The 16,799-nt window shown below is 41.2% G+C and overlaps 1 protein-coding gene across 6 annotated transcripts in view; it reads left to right on the forward strand.

Moving 5' to 3' along the window:
• Nucleotides 1-1,353: 1,353 nt before the first annotated feature.
• LOC138064505 (tRNA-uridine aminocarboxypropyltransferase 2-like) overlaps nucleotides 1,354-16,799 on the forward strand; it is a 121,260-nt gene continuing 105,814 nt past the window's right edge. For all 6 annotated transcript variants that reach the window (XR_011137769.1, XR_011137767.1, XR_011137768.1 and 3 more), the window contains exon 1: nucleotides 1,354-3,822. Coding sequence is in view for 3 of the 6 variants with exons in the window: in XM_068927383.1 (XP_068783484.1) it covers nucleotides 3,668-3,822 (155 nt within the window). In the remaining 3 variants the exon portion in view is untranslated. The remainder of the gene's footprint in view (nucleotides 3,823-16,799) is intronic.

Here is a 16,799-nt window from a genome sequence, read left to right on the forward strand (position 1 = left end):
GTGTGAGAGCTGGGATGCAAGTTATTGTGAGCTATTTCCTCACTTAAGAATAGCTCTTAGCAGCTTCTCGTTACAGGATATCTCCAGGCTGATGGGGAAAAAAGGCTTGAATTGATGAATATTGCTGTCCCCCAAATGCTGTGATTTTGAGAAGACTATGTTACGGAAAATGTCTGTGTTTTGGCACAGGCTGTAGAAAGAGACGCTAAAAAGCAACAGCCCACTCTGCAGAGGGATTTCCATCAGACAGAATAAAAGAAGAATCACCGCTGCAAAGCATTTTGGACACGATTGCATAAATTTCAGTTCTTATGTCAACAGAAAGAAATGTAGATGAAGATTAAGCAACCAACAGGATGTTTTTCTTGCTGCTTGCTGCTGTAGTTTATGTAAAGGACATTTCAAACCACACCATAGTGACTAAAATATCCGTACTGAATTCTGTGTTTTTCAAGCCACTTGCTATCAGTTGTTGAAAAGTAGTAAATTAGCTTGAATGATGGGCAAATCCAAAGACATTAAACAGAACTGGCAATATCTGAAGCCCACCTAGGTACTGAGTCATGACTTTAAAGAAATATAATATATGAACAGATTAGGAGAAAATATTGTACACAGTTGTTACACTGTTGCTTACTATGCAATCAGTTTCTCCCTGCTGGACGGCTACGTCCTTTCTGCTGTTTTTCTTTTGTATGTGTAATCCTTAACTGCCCAGGCAAACAAACAGAATATGACAGTTTGCTCCCAGCTTTAAGCTGTAAGTCGTTTACAGTATGGCACATTCTAGTGCAGTCACAGGCTCAGCTTTTGCCCATAAGCCTCGCAGAACCTCTGCGCATGTGTAAAAACACGGCACCGCTTGGAGCAGTAGTTACCAAGGCCAAGTCCTTTGTGGGTGGCTGGAGCTGTATTATTCTGACCAGCTACCTTGTCCCTCTAAACCATTCTTTCTGCATCAAAAAGGCCTGCTTCAGGAAACAAGTGGGCTGGCAAACCAGATCTGTGCACGCTTGAGTCAAACAGAAACAAAGCTCTTCCCCCAAACTCACCAGTTCTTGGTTTTGAGTTCAGATGCTGCCAAACTTGTCCTGCAGGTACCTTTAGTCACCCAGGGTGGTATTTACCAGCATTGTGCATGACAGTCTGTAGGTGAATTAAATTTGGAAATCTCTCATCTACTATACAGCTTTCTAAATGTGTATACAGGCTTCTGTTCACAAAATGTTCCCTACTGGGGTGGTGCTTTGTTAATATCATTTTTATATACAAACAGCAACTGTTTTGTGTTGCGAGCAAGCGTGGCAGAAAGATGAGAAACTTAAAAACATTGTCTGTTCTTTTCCCCTGCAGCATGACAGTCTTTGTATGACTATCTCCTAGCTCACCTGTTTCCAAACTTGTTTCCACTTGTGACTCTACGTCTCATTCCACAGCATCTGGATTTGATTCACAGTCCTCATACTAGTATAAGCTACTGAAATCTCCTTCATCCGAGGTCCCTTTGAGTTCTCCAGGCTCGTTCATGGTGCGCTGGGATTGCAGCTTAGCCAATGAATCACGCCTTCCAAACTCCCAGCCTGACCCCACTTCTACAGCCTGTGGCTCGTGCTGACACCGGTGGCCCTGCCGTGATCCTGTTCAGGCAGTTCATCCAACTTAAAACGAATTGTTTTAGGTAGGTTTCTGCATCAATTCCTTGAATGTATGGCCAACCATGGAAGTGGACAGGAAAGATCTACATCAGCCCTGGATCTAACCACTAGTTCCATGGGAGCACACCCTATATGAGGCTATAGTTTTTGCAACAAAAGTCAGAAACTCAACAGAATTTCAAATGAATATGTTGGTATCTGAAACCATGAGTCAAGCCTGGGAGTAGAAATGTGGCACTTGGACTTAAACTGGCTAAAGCCACTGGGGAACTACACCTGTCATTCAAATAGCCTTGCTTGAGAACTGCTCTCTTGACAGCTTCACATCTCTAAGACATGTATTAAATTTGAACTTCAGAGAGGGGATTTTTCTGAGTACACCACAAGTTACAACAAGAAATTTAAGTTGTTCTTAGTAAAGGCAAAACCTACAATACAAGAAAAATAATTTATTTAAGAATGCAGAAGAGGTTGGACATGTAGAAGAATGATACTTTCCGTAAAATTTAACGGACTTTCCATGCTACAGTGAGTCTACAGCTAGTCACTAAACACATGATCATCCATGATCCCCCAAAAAGGGAACAGTGCAGTACATTAGAGGGTATTAACTGCAAATAAGAAGCTCCCAGTCATGTCACCATTTAGTTCAGTAAGTTTTTAAATTGCAGAAGACTGGCCCAAAGCAGTTACTGCGGAGTTCCTCAGGTCTCTAATATGTGTGGAGAGGTTAATTTGGATTTAAACATGAACATCGGACACTCAAGCTAATTCTGCATTAAATCGGTAGTGGGAACATATGTGGCTATTAGCCTGAAACACAGATTGTCAAGATCTGTCATAAAGTGAGTTTAATATTTTGCCTCATATTTAGCACTGAGGGATTCTTTTTAAACTTTTTCTGTTGTTTACGACTCTTTGGCCTAGAAATCATGCTTCCAATTTTTTTTAGAGGAACATCTGGTTCCAGATTTTCCATCCTGTAGTGAGAGGAGTTGCTGGTTTCTGCTGAGTCCTGGAACAACATGCAGAGAGCAGACGCTGGCTGTAGTCCAAAAGAAGCTAAGGTTGGGCTGGTTTTGGATCCCTGTTACTTCTCTTGGTAAGCCAGGACAGCCATGCTCTGAAAACCAGGAATCCTCTTAACTTCCAGCCTACGTTTATTCACAGGCAGTTTATGTTCATTTGATCTTGTGGCACATTTTCCATCGGCTTAAACCGCTCACTTTCCTCTTCAGATGTACGTACAGAGAGAACATTTGGCTACATCTACAAAACCACAGTGGAAAAATATGAAAACTAAAAGCCCAACCATCTTCATATTGTATACGCATCTACTACCACCAGGTCGGAATTACATCAGACGGCTCTGAAGACGGTAAACACGTACACACAATATACTTTATGTTGGATGCGGAAGTGATAACTTCGCAATTGCCTAACCTATCCGCAGCTACTAATTTCAGGAAATGATCTCTTGTGTAGAAATTCACTAGTTCATTATTTCAGCTGATTTCTAGTGTGTAAACTGCAACAACCTAGGAGTTGAATTCGGTTTCACCCCAGAGCAGACTCTCTGTATTCTGTTTCCTACTCTACCTGGTTTACCAAGCGGAATATAGCCTGTATCTAAAGCCTGGGCTGTATCTACAGTGTCTTCGTGCAGGCACTGCTGAGGTCGGAAGAACCGAACCGAACCGAACCGAACCGAACCGAACCGAACCGAACCGAACCGAACCGAACCGAACCGAACCGAACCGAACCGAACCGAACCGAACCCAACCCTCCGGCACACTCCCCTCCAACGGCGGCGCAAACACCGCGCTCCCATAGGCAGGACGAGGGAGCCTCCGCGCTCTGATTGGTTGAGCGCCCACGAGGGGGCGGCCCCAGGCGGAGGGGCCGGCGCTTTTCAGTGCGAGGGAGGGGCAGCGCGGGTGCTTTTTCCTGCCCTCGGGCGCCTCCTGACGGCCGCAGCGGGCGCGGGGGAGGCCCTACCGCCAGGAGCCGGCATGGAGCGGGCCGCTGCGGCAGGCGGGAGCGTGGCGGCGGGGGGTACGGGCCCGGCTGCTGCCCCCGCGGAGGAGGAGGAGTGCGAAGGCTTCGCGGGCCTGTGGGAGCTGCCGGTGGAGCGCTGCGAGAGGCGGCCCGAGTGCGGGCGCTGCGGGTGAGGCAAGGCCGCGGGCGCCGAGGTGCCGCGGCGCGGGGAGGCGGAGCCGGCGGGGCGGGGGGAGGCGGAGCCGGCGGCTGCGCGGTGCGGGCGGGGGCCGGGGCTGGCGGCAGGCTGTGGCGCGGCCCTGGGCGACCGTTGGCCGCGACCTAGCGGGGGTGGGGCGATGCCGGTCTTGCGGCAGGCGGAAGCGCTTCGGTGGTGGGTTTTTTTAAATAAAAACTTTTTTTTTAGTAAATCTACAGTAGAGAGAGTTATTTGCTTTTCAAAACCGCTCGCAGGGTGATGCTTATATCAGCCTAGCCAGAGACCTTGTAGTGCTAAAGGAAAGGGGGCTGGCTTACTTAAGTTTTGGCTAGCTGAGTGTTTGAGAAGAGCTTACTTGTGCTGGTGGCTGGCTTATTAGACCGCTGACTGCGACACGGGTAGTGATGCCAGCTGCTTAACGGAAATTGAAATCCCCTTGGACCGCGGGATGCCTCTGTGGTTGTTTGTTGATGTGTGTGTATATATATATGTTTGTGTTGAAGCTAGCGGTGGAACTGATTTTCAGGTTGTCTGTTAACAGTTTAACTCTTCCAAAACTGTTGTCTTTGTGTTTGTCCCTGAGGGCTGGGAAACAACTTCTGTTACTTTTGGCACGGAAACATAGTGGATGCTTGGGAGACAGTACAGGTGGGAAGAGTTTGTGTGGATTTTTTCAGTGTTGGGCAGGCACTAGTGTAAAAATATATGTGCTATATATATATAAATTCTTTATGTAACATCAATATCTACCTGTCTATACATGTTTTTTCCTTTTGAAAGGGGTCCCTGCCTGTTTTCATGGAGAGCTTAAATTTGGCTGTACTGGGTTAGATCCAGTATCTGTCTTTCCCAGGATCCCACATGCATGGTCTGCATCTCTGATGCTCAGACACCTTAGAAAATGCCCCATAAAGACTTCAAGGATTTAATTTAAGGTGGGGAGCGGGGAGTCTAGCATGCTTGTAAATACCATAGGATGAAGTGCATAAAAGCTCAGTAAAGCAGCCAGGTCCTAGTACCTTATCCAAAGAAGTTTAAAAGCAAGAAACTGCTCCTACTTAACAATTTTATAGATAGTTTTGAAATCTAATTCAGCACTGGAAAATGGAGATGTTAATATAACTTGATGTGAATTCAGATTCGTAAAGCTGTCAATGGCTCTTGATCTTATATCACAAACACGCGTGCTTCTTTTTAATAAAGTGAGTTGGCTGTATGTCAGCCTCAGAATTCAGGCATTTAGTGAAGTTCTGCGTGTAACTTCTGTAAATAATCTTTAAGAAAGTTAATGAGGTTTATTAGCAGACCTGTTATGTGGAAATTCTGCTACGATTTCAAAGTTTGAATTTATAGTTAAAAAAAAATTGTGCAAGTCACAGCATTTGTAAGTGCTAACTATGAAAAAACCAAAAACAAGCCAAACCCCATGGTACATGACAATCCCTCATTGATAATGTGCTGTTTTCCAGCTAGTTTTAGTTCAGAAGTTGTCTTGCCGCAGATGCGGTTTTGTGTTTATTTGGTGTGTCCCAGTAGATTTTTTCTTCAATGAATGTCTCCAGTCTTCCTTGAACCTGTGTAAAGTTCTTAATATCCACAGCATCTTGCTCACAAGGGGGCTAATCAGGCCTACAGCCCCTAATGTGGAGAATTAAATCCTGTTTGTTTTGGTTGTGGCTTCCTGCACACAGTATTCAAGGTGTGGCTAAGTCAGATTTGCATGCTGCAAGTTTCTGTTTATTCTTATAAGGACCTTTCCTTATGCTTGGCTGCTTAGTTTACTAGTAGGCTTTAGATGAGGAACTTTAAAGCTTTTTGGTAAGCCATTTTTTCTTCTTTAAGGGCTAGACAGACCATGTTCACCCATCTGTTCAGTGACCCTTTCAGAGAGCTTCAGTAGTTTTGAAAAGCAGGATTTCTGTTTGCAAAAGCTATATGAGTTGTTCTATGTAAATAATATTTTTCTAAGCATCTGTTAACTGTATTTTTAGTGTAGTTTCTGTTACACATGAACCGTGTTACCTGTTGCAAGTTTCTTTAAAAGTTGGCTTTGTGTTTGCCATTTTCAGTCCTTAGACACTAAGGAACTTTTAAATGAGAGTTAATCCACACTTATTCAGCTATTTAGCCTTGAGTCCTTTTAGGACATCTGTGGGATGGGATTACTTGTGGGTGTTAATTTTGTTGATGTTTTTCCGCAGCCTCTTTTAAATTCCCTTCAACTCTGGATGGATTCTGAGCCACCTGCAAAGGAGGCTTCCAGAATAAGAATCTCCCTATTTTCTTCTATAGTAAACCCTGATGGAAGGGGTATATTCAGCTCCTTATCATGTAGTACTATGAAACTTGCTTTTCTAAAAAACACTAAATGAATTACACCTCACAGAATCAGAATGGCCAAGGTTGGAAGGGACCTCTGGAGATAACCCCTCCGCACTTGCTGCGAAGAGCATGGGTGCAGTAAGGGCAGACAGTGAACTAATGAAGTGGAGAGAGAGGGAAATAGGGGAGGATAAAGAGACTGCCTAGATGCTTGCCTTTTAAGTAACAAGGAAAGTATATAGCAATGCTTTGAATACAAATACATTTCAGTGTTGATCATGCTTAACTGAATTTCGGGATCTATCTGTTTTTTGTAGGGTATTCCCATCTCCTTTCTTGGGACTAGTTTAAGTTATGGAAAGGATGCTTGTTGAGTGTGGCATTCTGAGGCATGATGTGGAGTAGAAGTGACTACTGCGGGGACTTAGGGAAGGTCATGGGATATAATATTATGAGACTTGTTTTTTGCCCTGAGTACTGTCATGATGATGATTTAGTGCAAGTTTAACGAAATCTCTCATTTTTCCAAACTGTAGAAGAGATTTTTGTCTTTAAAGCATTTTAATGGATGTGATTTAAGAGCTAGTACTTGAAATCAGTGCTTAGAGTAGGGTTTGTCTGAATTCAGTTCAAATGCACAAAAGAATGGCCTCTCATTTGGGGTTCCCTTATGGGGGGGGGGAGACTTAGGGTTTCAGGTGGGTTTTTTGTGTTGGCGCTTTTTTGATATGGCAAGGTATTTGTCATGTTTTTTTACTTCTGCGGTTCTGAGTAGGATATCCATACAGAAAAGTGGAAGGTTAATACAAGCAGGAGAAATGGGGCTTAATTTCGTAACTGTTGGCTGCAAGAGGTCTCTGGAGGTCACCTAGTCCTTATGACTCCTGGGAACCCAGGACTGATCACTGCACAGGCTGCCTCGACGTATGTTCTTGTTTCTAGTCCTTACAATCATTTGTAGTCATTAATCCAAGCACTTTTTTTCCTTATCCTTTAATATATTCGGCATCATTCTGGCCTCAGCTTGAGTTATGCCTCGTTCTATCCTTTCACACATTAATGTGCTACAACATAAAATTAGCAGAACTAATACACACACAAGTACCAAAGTCAATAATCCTAACAAATATACTGTCTTAAGCAGTTTTCTTAACCATCCTTTAAGGTCTGGGAGCCAGTCCCACTAATCAAAAGGTTTTTCTTCAGCTACTTTGTGTAAGACTGTTTCAGGGTCTTTAATGTGGTTGTCCTGAAATATCAACAGCATATATCCTTCTGAGAATAAGGGAACTGCAGGAAAACTGGGACTGCATAAAGTAGATTGAGTATCACCAGTATCAGCTAGGCGAGAAGCAATCTTGCTGTTAACAGGGTAAGATAAGTAAGGGCTAGTCTGATCTAAAGAAAGTGAAGAAGTGATGAAGTCTCTGTCCTTCTGGCTGTTCTAACTGCGTTTCTGAGATTGTCATGGAGAAAGGGCTGGGTGCAAAGGTAGGGTTACTGAATGCTGCTGGACTGAAGGACTCATGAATAGGTCTGTAAGGACACTCTCACTTCCAATGTCTTTGTTTGCAATAATTACATGAATTGGAGGATGGTCTAAAGGTCTCCCAAGTCCTTGGTCATGGCTTTCTCTGCGTTCCTCCTCTTCTCCTGCCCCAGCCTCTTGTAGCTCCTCTATATCTTTTAGTATTTCCTAGAGTAAAATGCTGAATTTGTTGTGTCAGGAGTTTAGTCTCACTGTTTATCTTTTTCCGCTCTTGAAGCGCACTGCGGTGATTAGCAATGGTAACAGGCTCAATAAGAGTCTTAGTCTGCCACTTGATGGCAATAGATTGTAATTGCTCTTGAATTTTTGGTTGCAAGCCTTGAGCAAAGGCAGCTGCTGCAGCTTCTGAAGCATTTTCAGTAGCATAGTCTATGCCAGAATGCCTGTTACAGACTTCCTTGAGGCAGTCCACGTAATCTGCAGGGGATTACCCCTCCTTCTGTTTACAATTATTCATTTTGGCCCAATCTATTTTCCTTGGGCGGACTGACTGGATTGCCTCAAGAAGACAGTCCTGAGCTGATATAAGTTCTCTGTTACTGGAAACATTGGGAGGCCAGTGAGCTTCGATTGTTCATTGCAGTCTGATTTCATGCAGCACAGTGGGCACACAGTTGGTTCTTACTGGCCCAGTTTGGATTATAACAACTGTAGGAGTAACTATAACAATTATATCAGTCTCCAATTCCTCTCTAAATTTTTGAGGGTCTTCCCTTATGTTTGGAAATTCTCTGACTAGGTTTAAGTGTCCAGGAGTCTGTGGGGCATGAACAATGACTGCATCTACTGGTCCTGGTACCTGCTGTAAAGGTGCCTGTATTACAAGTCCCCTCTGGCAGGTTCTGCCAGTGACTGGAGAAAAATTGGGCATGTTCTGATAATTTAGGGGTACTTGTGGCACTTCTGGTATTATGGGGGCAGGGCAAGGGAGTTTTCAAATAACCTTAGGGTTAGTAGGGAGTTGATGTTTTTCTAACTGATTTGTAAGATGTTTTACTTGATCTTTCAATTTTTGCAGGGAGTCTCTACTTTAGGATTCTGTTTTTCTTTCAGAGGCCTCCTTTACTAATCAACAAATACATGTTATAAAGAGAAGTTATTTGAGTATTTCTTTTTGGATTGTATTTACTGCCACTGATGCTTTCTAATACTTGACAACATGATAGCGAGCTTGGTTTTGGAGTCCAACAGCTGCATCATGCTGTTGGTACTTGGCAGGTGGTCTGCTGTGCTCTTCTCTATACTGCGTAAGCAGAGGAAAACACTTGTGTGCTATAATATTCCTTGCTCTAGCAAAGAACAACCGTGCAATTGTCACGCACAAGCAACAGCAATATATCTTTGTGTAGGAGGGGCATGCAAAGGCTTCTTAATATGATAGATATTTGAAGTATGTCGTAAGATGGGTAGCAATGCATAGGACTGAGAGACTGTCTAATTTGATGCAGATGAATTAGCTGTTCTGCTGTTCTTGCTCTTTTGCTGGGCAGGCGTTAACGTTAGGCTGGCTGCCTGCTGTGAGCTGGGATATTGGACTACAGGTGGAAAGTGGAACTGGGGAAGCCTCACTTGGATGAGCTTAAACTGCCATGAAAGAGAAGGGCAGGATGAATCAATACCGCTAAGTGAAGAGGATCCCTGTTCAAAGTGAATTAAAATGAATTTCATATTTTCTTGAGATACAGGAGGTTACGTAACTGCTGATGATGAGGGCATGTGAATGCTGTCATTCCTGGCCCTTGGACCAAAAGCTGGCAGAAGTAAGAAAGACGTATGATAGAGGGTTTGGTCTTGGCAAAGTTAGAGTAAAAATGAGACCTTGGCTGACTTAAGATGTGCTGGTAGAGCATAGGTAGTTTATAATAAAATTTAGTTCTGAGGAGGCGAAAACCTCTAGAAATACTCAGTTATCTTTCTGTAACTGAGAAACTTGCTTTCTAGTTCTTCTAGTCAAGGTCAAAGAAGGTTACATTATGATAATGCTACATAATACAGTTTTATGATATGACACCAGCTCGTGAATGTCCACCACATCAGCATTTGACGAGGAAGATATTTTGGTAGATAGTATTCACTGTTTTGCAGATAGGTCTAAACATGTCTGAAGAGTGATCACTCTGAAGAATTAAGATCTTCATCTGCCTTTGGAGTTGTGTGGAAGGACTTTAACAGTGTAATTCTGATTTACACTGGGGAGTTCCTAGCAGGGAAATACTGGAGAGAAGGATTAAGTTCTAAAAATAGTAATGTTCAGCTGCTGCTGCCACCAACTGGGTAAATATTTGTGTGTGTTTGGGTATAACTGAAGGAAAGAATAACACTTTATAGACTTTCAACCTATAGAAATTAAGTTAATTTCTTGTAACTTTTTTCATTTATTAATCTTAAAAGACATGATGCATTTGCAATTCTGTGGTACCCTTGAGTTGGCCTAGTAATTGCATGCATAGATTATTCAAAGTGTATCCCAAATGCAGGGACAGAATTCCCTGAACTGGTAAATTGATAAGACTTTTGTAAACTAATTTAAACACAGATGTGCCTGATCAAATATTTATAGAACATACAGCCTAGACACCTACAAGTCTGTTTCTTAAATAAATAAATAAAACTTAGAAGTATTAGCAGATTTCTCAAGCTGCCATTCAGTGCTTTTTAAATGAGACATTTCAAGATTGTAATTTAATACAGAGGGGTAAAGATGTAAAAATCTATTTCTGTTTCTACAAGCTTGTGTACATAAGCAACTGAGAAGGTAAGAGATCTATCTCCGTGAAAATCGGGTGTCTGACCCTGATTTGGAGCTTTGTCAACCCTGCAGCAAACATGAGTTGAAAGGGGAGGAGCTCTGTTACCATGACTATTTTCTTTTTGATACCTGATTTATGTGCATATAGCCAGCTTGGGCATCTGTATATTTACTCGGAGATCTGAATCAGTGCTCTTAGTGATCAGAAAGCTAGAAGGTGATTTAGACAATGAAATGTTATCAATATGCCTGCTCCCGGACTTTTGGTTGTGCCTTATTAGCCAGCAGAGAATCCATCTGCAAGACCACAGTCAATTTTTTTGAAGCTTATCTTTAAGGAATGTTTTCCTTGATGCACATATATTTAAAGTTTTTACAGCCTAGTGCACAGTTATTTAACAATGAACGCTTATTTCTACAACTGCAAAAGTTTGCTTACAAATTGTGAGTTTATTTCTACATGAAGTTATGTTGATTTTCCTGTTGCTGAAGCAACACAAACATTTATGCAGTAATATATCAGCTTATCTGAAGAGACTAAAAAATTTTAATGCTGTTGAGGATGTGGAGAGCAAAAGTACTCAAAAGCCTGGAAGGCTCTGTCACTCAACTTTCTGTTTCCTTATTTGGCATATACACTCCTGTATGTCTTTGAGTTTTTTAATTTGTTTTTAATAGAAGACTCTCAGATGAAGGAGTTTTAAAGAATGTAAGGAGGGACTCTTGAAATGTTGCACTTAATAAATAAAATCCATGTGAAGTTACTAACAATAGATTAAGCTGCAACTTTCCTGAAATCGATAGATATATGGAAGACTGCAGAAATAATATAGCCTGATGAAATGTGAAGTCTTTACTTCCAAACACAAGTTTGACTGGCAGTACATCTCTTGTCTTGCAGTAGAGCTTCTAGCTGCTGCCATGCTGTTGTTCCAAATCCTTAGGTTTTCAGTGTTTTTGACTGCTTCTGTGAATGCTGCTCATTACCAAGGCATAAACAATTTCTACCATGTTTTAGAGCCAAATGCTAAAGATAACTGAAAAAATTACCAAGCATTAAAACAGTTTGAGTGCTGAATGTCTTGGACCTCTTATAATCTTAACGTACTTTTATTCATGCTACTTTAAAGTTATTGAAGTTCATGTACTAAACTTTCAGTGGCTTATATTGGTTAGAATTGTAAATATCAAGATAAATATTGCTCAGTGGGTTTCAGTTAACTTTCATTCTGCACTTGATGGTTGTATTAAGAATTCCTCATGCTTATGTTTCTTTGGCCTGTAAAAAACCACCATGAGTGGTGCTAGTAGTGTTGATTAGCTTGAAAAAACTTTGGTGACTAGAATGTTACTTCCTTCTGCTTGGCTGAACTGCTAAGGCATTTACTCATTTCCTCTAATATTGTGATTAGACTAATGAGTAGTGACCTTTCTAGGACGCTTCAGTTGGCATCCATTTTTGGTCTGCTGGCCTTGAAAAAAGGGGAGGAGGATGGCAGCTGTATCCTCCAGGACAGGAGGAAGGCCACATCCTTTTAACTGTGGTAGCTGTTGGCTAGTAGCAGTACATCTAGAGGCAAGAGCTGCAGCAGAGAATAATCTTGTTAATTAAAGCAACTCCAGTATCTTTTGATCTGCTTTTCTGTAATTATATCAACTGCAAACTTTGCCCTGGGGAGGGTAGTTATTGTAAGAGAAAGCAAAGATGTTTCAACAATGATTAAATTGGTGAGGTCTGATCATAAGGAATACTAAGAAGACAAATGGTTCCTTTGCAAGAATCGCTATTGATTTTTATAAACATGGCACAAGGCAAAACATGAAACAACATCTATTTTCCTTTTTATGGCTTAATGGTTATGAAAATAGATTAGAGCTGAAGACTTTTTATTCATACACCCATAAGAGGTTGGTTTAATGACAGCTAATTCTAGTAATGTTTTCTGGTAATTTTTGATAGACTTTGGCATAGATGAATTCACTTGAAATGTACTGCTGAGAAAGAGCAGTATTTTCTTCTGAGGAAAGCGGGTCCTGGCATATCCTAGTGTTGCCTGTAACATTCCAGTGCTGCAGAGCTTTTTTGAAAAAAGTCTGCTTGATGTTCTTCACTCTGATTCTTCTTTGATTTCACCACTTTTTTTTTCCCCCTCAAGCCTAGTCAAGTTTCATTTTTACAGTCCCAAGCTTTCCTGTCACTTCATATTCACTGTTCAAACCTTCCTCTTCACTTGCCTCTGTGTGCCTAGGATATCTTAGGGTTTTTTCTGCCTCCCTTTGAGAACGAATCATCAGAATGATCTGACTTCCTCTACCTGTTGGTTTTTGCCTGCCTTTCACTTGCACGTTTTTCTTGCCTTCTATTTCAGATTTGGAAGGTGGGTTTTGTTGTCTTCTCTGTTTCTTTTGGTTGACTGTATTTCATCCCACCATCTGATCTCCCTTTCAGATTCATCCTTTACAGTGCAACTGTACTTTGCTTTCTCATTTCTTAAGTCAAATACCAGCTTAGAAGCTCTGGATTCAGTTTTTTTTGGCTCTTCTGTAGTTGTACTATGCTGCTGCTCTTCAAGCTCTGCTGAAACAGCTACTGTCAATCTATAATACTTTTTGCTCAGACTATATAATCCACCTAAAGTTCCTTGCTGTGTCAGCCTTGTAGTAGTAGACTGTGGTGTTAATGGAAACAGCTCTCCTTTGGCTTCTCAGACATTTTCCTCATCTGTGTTTTCCTCCCTCCTCCTGCCTTCATACTGTTTCTGGCTTATACCAGCTACATTCACTACTACTAGTAAGGTTGTGTGTGGTTTTTTGGTTTTGTTTTTAATTCTTCTCCGTTTCTAAAGCTATTTGACCTTTTTGTAATATAGAAAACCTGCAGAACTCTCTGTAACAGATGACTTCAGTTTAATCTCAAGTTTGCCTCTTCAGTATCTTCTTGTAAATTTCCAGATGTATCAGATTGATAAAGGAGAACGTGTCCTTACTGCACTTCATTTACTTGTCTCCCTGGGCCCTGTGTGAAAAACAGGTAAAATGAGTCTTTGGAGCCTCTCACTATGGCTTTTCTGGTGCGATAGTAGTAGATAGAAAATTTATGCCATAAAGTTGAATGCAATCTTTTCTTATCTAATGAGTAGCTACCTACTTATTGTCGTTGCTTTTCTGTGTGTCTGTGGATTTGCATTAAGTTCTTCAAGTTTCAATGGACAAGATAGTTGATCTTGATTTCTTTCTACTTGTTTTTCTTAATTTGATGCATGCTGTGTCTGTGCTAATGGTTGATAATACCATTCTTTGAGACTTTTTAAAAGTAGTCAGCTGTCATCCAGAACTAATTTTGTATTAATATCTTTTCTTATGATGTCATGGAAAAAGACCTTCTTCCCTGTAGTTATATTTAGTTCAAAAGTCTGATTTAATGATGTTGAAAATAGGTGAATCATGCCCTGGGGAGACAGTAAGTGGGGCAAAATGGCATGACTGTGATGTGTTCAAGAATTTCTTCCTACTTTCTGAAGGGAGCCTTTAAGTAAGTCAGTAATCCTTAGCTTAAGTAAAAGAGAAAGCACCTGGAGTTGTGGGTTTAGTAAGGAAGCCTAACAAACTGGAGAACTCCACTGCCAGAAGAGTTGGTCTGATTTTTTCCAAAACTATAAAGAATGAAAGAAAGCTCCTTTATGGTACTAGCTGTGTGCTGATGTTTCTATTATGTTCTTAAAATGTTTGGAAAATTTATGATTTTTCAAAGGGAAAAATAGGGTATATTTCTGTCATGTGATAGACTTTCCAGTAATGTTGAGAATGCATGTTAAATAGCAGTTACTAAAGCTAGATGGTTTTGTTGGTCTGGATAACCTTTTGCAACTAAGATGTTTCAAAAGAAGTGTCAGTAGTTTCAGGGTAGCTAATACTGTGTTTGCTTTTTGTAAAGTCTTGAATAAAGAGGCAATCTCAGAGGAGTAGCAGAAAGCTAATATTGTGATTATGCATATTAAGTATGGTAGACTTCAACTTCATGCTAGTTGCCAGCTTGATTTGTTTTTTTCAGAGATCAGTGTTAGATAGAACTGGCATAAAATTTGACATAGAGCTATATTTATGAAGAAGGGGTTAATAAACAGAGAATTTAAAGAAAAACTGCAGAACTCACTAGCCCTCTTCGGCGTAATGTCCGTGAAGACATTGGTATAACTAAACTCATGTAGAAAAACAGCAGTACTGAGAAACTGATATGATAAATGTAAAATGGAAACTTAGTAGGTTTCAGTATAACTACAGTCAAGGAACTTTAGAACAATTGTTTCTTTGGCTGATCACCAGAGACTTGTTTTTAGTCTCTGAGTAACTTTATGTTCGGGCCACAGGGAAGAAAAAGCTGCTAGTGACCTTTTTCAGGTATTCAAGGGTGGAATAATGAGAACTATTCTTGAGTAATCTAGGGGTGTTAGAGCAAAGAATTGATACAAAAGTCTTCCACCTAGCATTTGAGAATATACAGTGGAAGTGCCACTGAGAGGCAGGTGGCTGGTCACTGGATAATGGGTATCTTATGAGTCACCAATTTGTAGCTTAGCAGGCTTGGGCTCAAGTTGAAAGTATGACAAAATCACCTCAGTCATGAGGTGAGACTGGTGTAAGATGGCAGTAACTGTCAATGACTAATTTAGTTAATAGTGGATTATGTTAATTGGTAAACAAAGAGTACTCTTTTATAAGAGGTCAAAACAGCTGATTTAGACTGTTCTTAGGATTTGTTACTTGTATGGGACAGCAGAATTGCTCTACTCCAGTTTTATAACACATGGAACTTATTTTTCTTGATAGTTGTGAATTCAGTGTTACCTCTGCATAATTTGGGAGTAATCCTTCTAACTTTTTTCCTAAATTCCTAGTAGGATTTGTACAGAAATTTAACTGCTCGTTAGTAAAGAAATGGAGTTCTGAGACTGTAAAATCATTAAAGTTCTAATATGTCTTACTAGTTTTAATAGGGTTTAACTATGTCCTCTAATAGGGAATTTCTTCATTAAAATAGCAAAGAGCTGAGCAATTGCATCCAGGTGTGCTGTTTCTATTGGAGACGTACATATAATTTTTCTCTGAACATCTAAGTTCTTTTGAAAACCCTTATGTATGAGAAGGGCAGCTAATGGAAATCGTTAAGTTGATTTTAAGTGCCTTCTGGAATGCTTTGTCTTCAAGAGATGGTTGGTGATTTTTTTTAGTACAACAAAATTGCTTTCCATCTATGGCCCCCTTGTGCCTTATAAAACTTAAGCGGAGATTCTAAAGGGTACGTATGCATTTTAAACTCAAGTGGTTTCAAAGGAATGTAGGCATCTAAATATCTGAGTGCTTTAGACTCCAAAACCACTTTGGTAGTGACTTGTACGTTTATAACAGTACAGTGGATGCAATTGTTCAAACCCGACTGAAGTTGATTTCTCCTTTAGTATAATTCTGTTATGAGCCACTGCGTTGACTTGGTGTTTAGAGGTATCTGTTAGCGTTTGCAAGTATAGATTAAGTAGCAGTTTTCAGAGCAGAGGAAAATAAAATTTAATGAGCAGTATTACAGGACTGATGAAACAGTGTACCCACAAAGCAAGCTAGTGAAAGGGGAAGAAGGAAAAACGGCATGCCCACATGCGTTTGCCGGATTGGTTAGCGGATGTAATCGTATGTAGCCAAGCTTTCAGACTTTCAAATAGTGATGGATACATTCATTTGAGTTGCCAAGAATGACAGGGCTTTTGACAGTTTTCTGCAGTATCCTAATAGCCAAGCTAAGGAGATGGGGATTAAGTGAATGGGCTATGAAATGAACGAAGAACTGACTGGACCGTTGATCTCAAATTGTAACTTGATTTGAAGTTTATCTGAACAGCTGCTTAGGAGAGGTCTTCCCCAGTGGTTGATACTGTGTCCAAAGCTGGTTAACACATTCCCAGCCACCTGGCCTCGCAGGAAGGGACTGGAAGGTAGAGCTGCCATTCAGAGAGAAGTTGCCAAACTGTCTTGTCAACAGAAACCTCATGAAATTTAACAAAGACAAATTGAAAGCCCTGCACCTGGGGCTGAACAGCCCCTGTTAGCATTGCTGGGGCCTGGCTGGTGAGGGAGCAGCCCTGCAGCAAAGAACCTGGGTGGGCAGCAGAGCAGGCTGGATGTGAGCCAGCTGGGTGCCTGGCAGCGGAAACAGCCCAGTGCACTCTGGGCCGCTTCAGCAAGAGCATAGCCAGCAGCTTGAGGAAGCTGGTCGTTCCCCACAGTGTTAGTTGAGGCTGTCTGGAATGATGTCCTGTTTTGGACCTTCCAGCACAG

The sequence above is a fragment of the Struthio camelus genome, chromosome Z (genome assembly GCF_040807025.1).
Source record: "Struthio camelus isolate bStrCam1 chromosome Z, bStrCam1.hap1, whole genome shotgun sequence".
Lineage (NCBI taxonomy): Eukaryota > Metazoa > Chordata > Aves > Struthioniformes > Struthionidae > Struthio > Struthio camelus.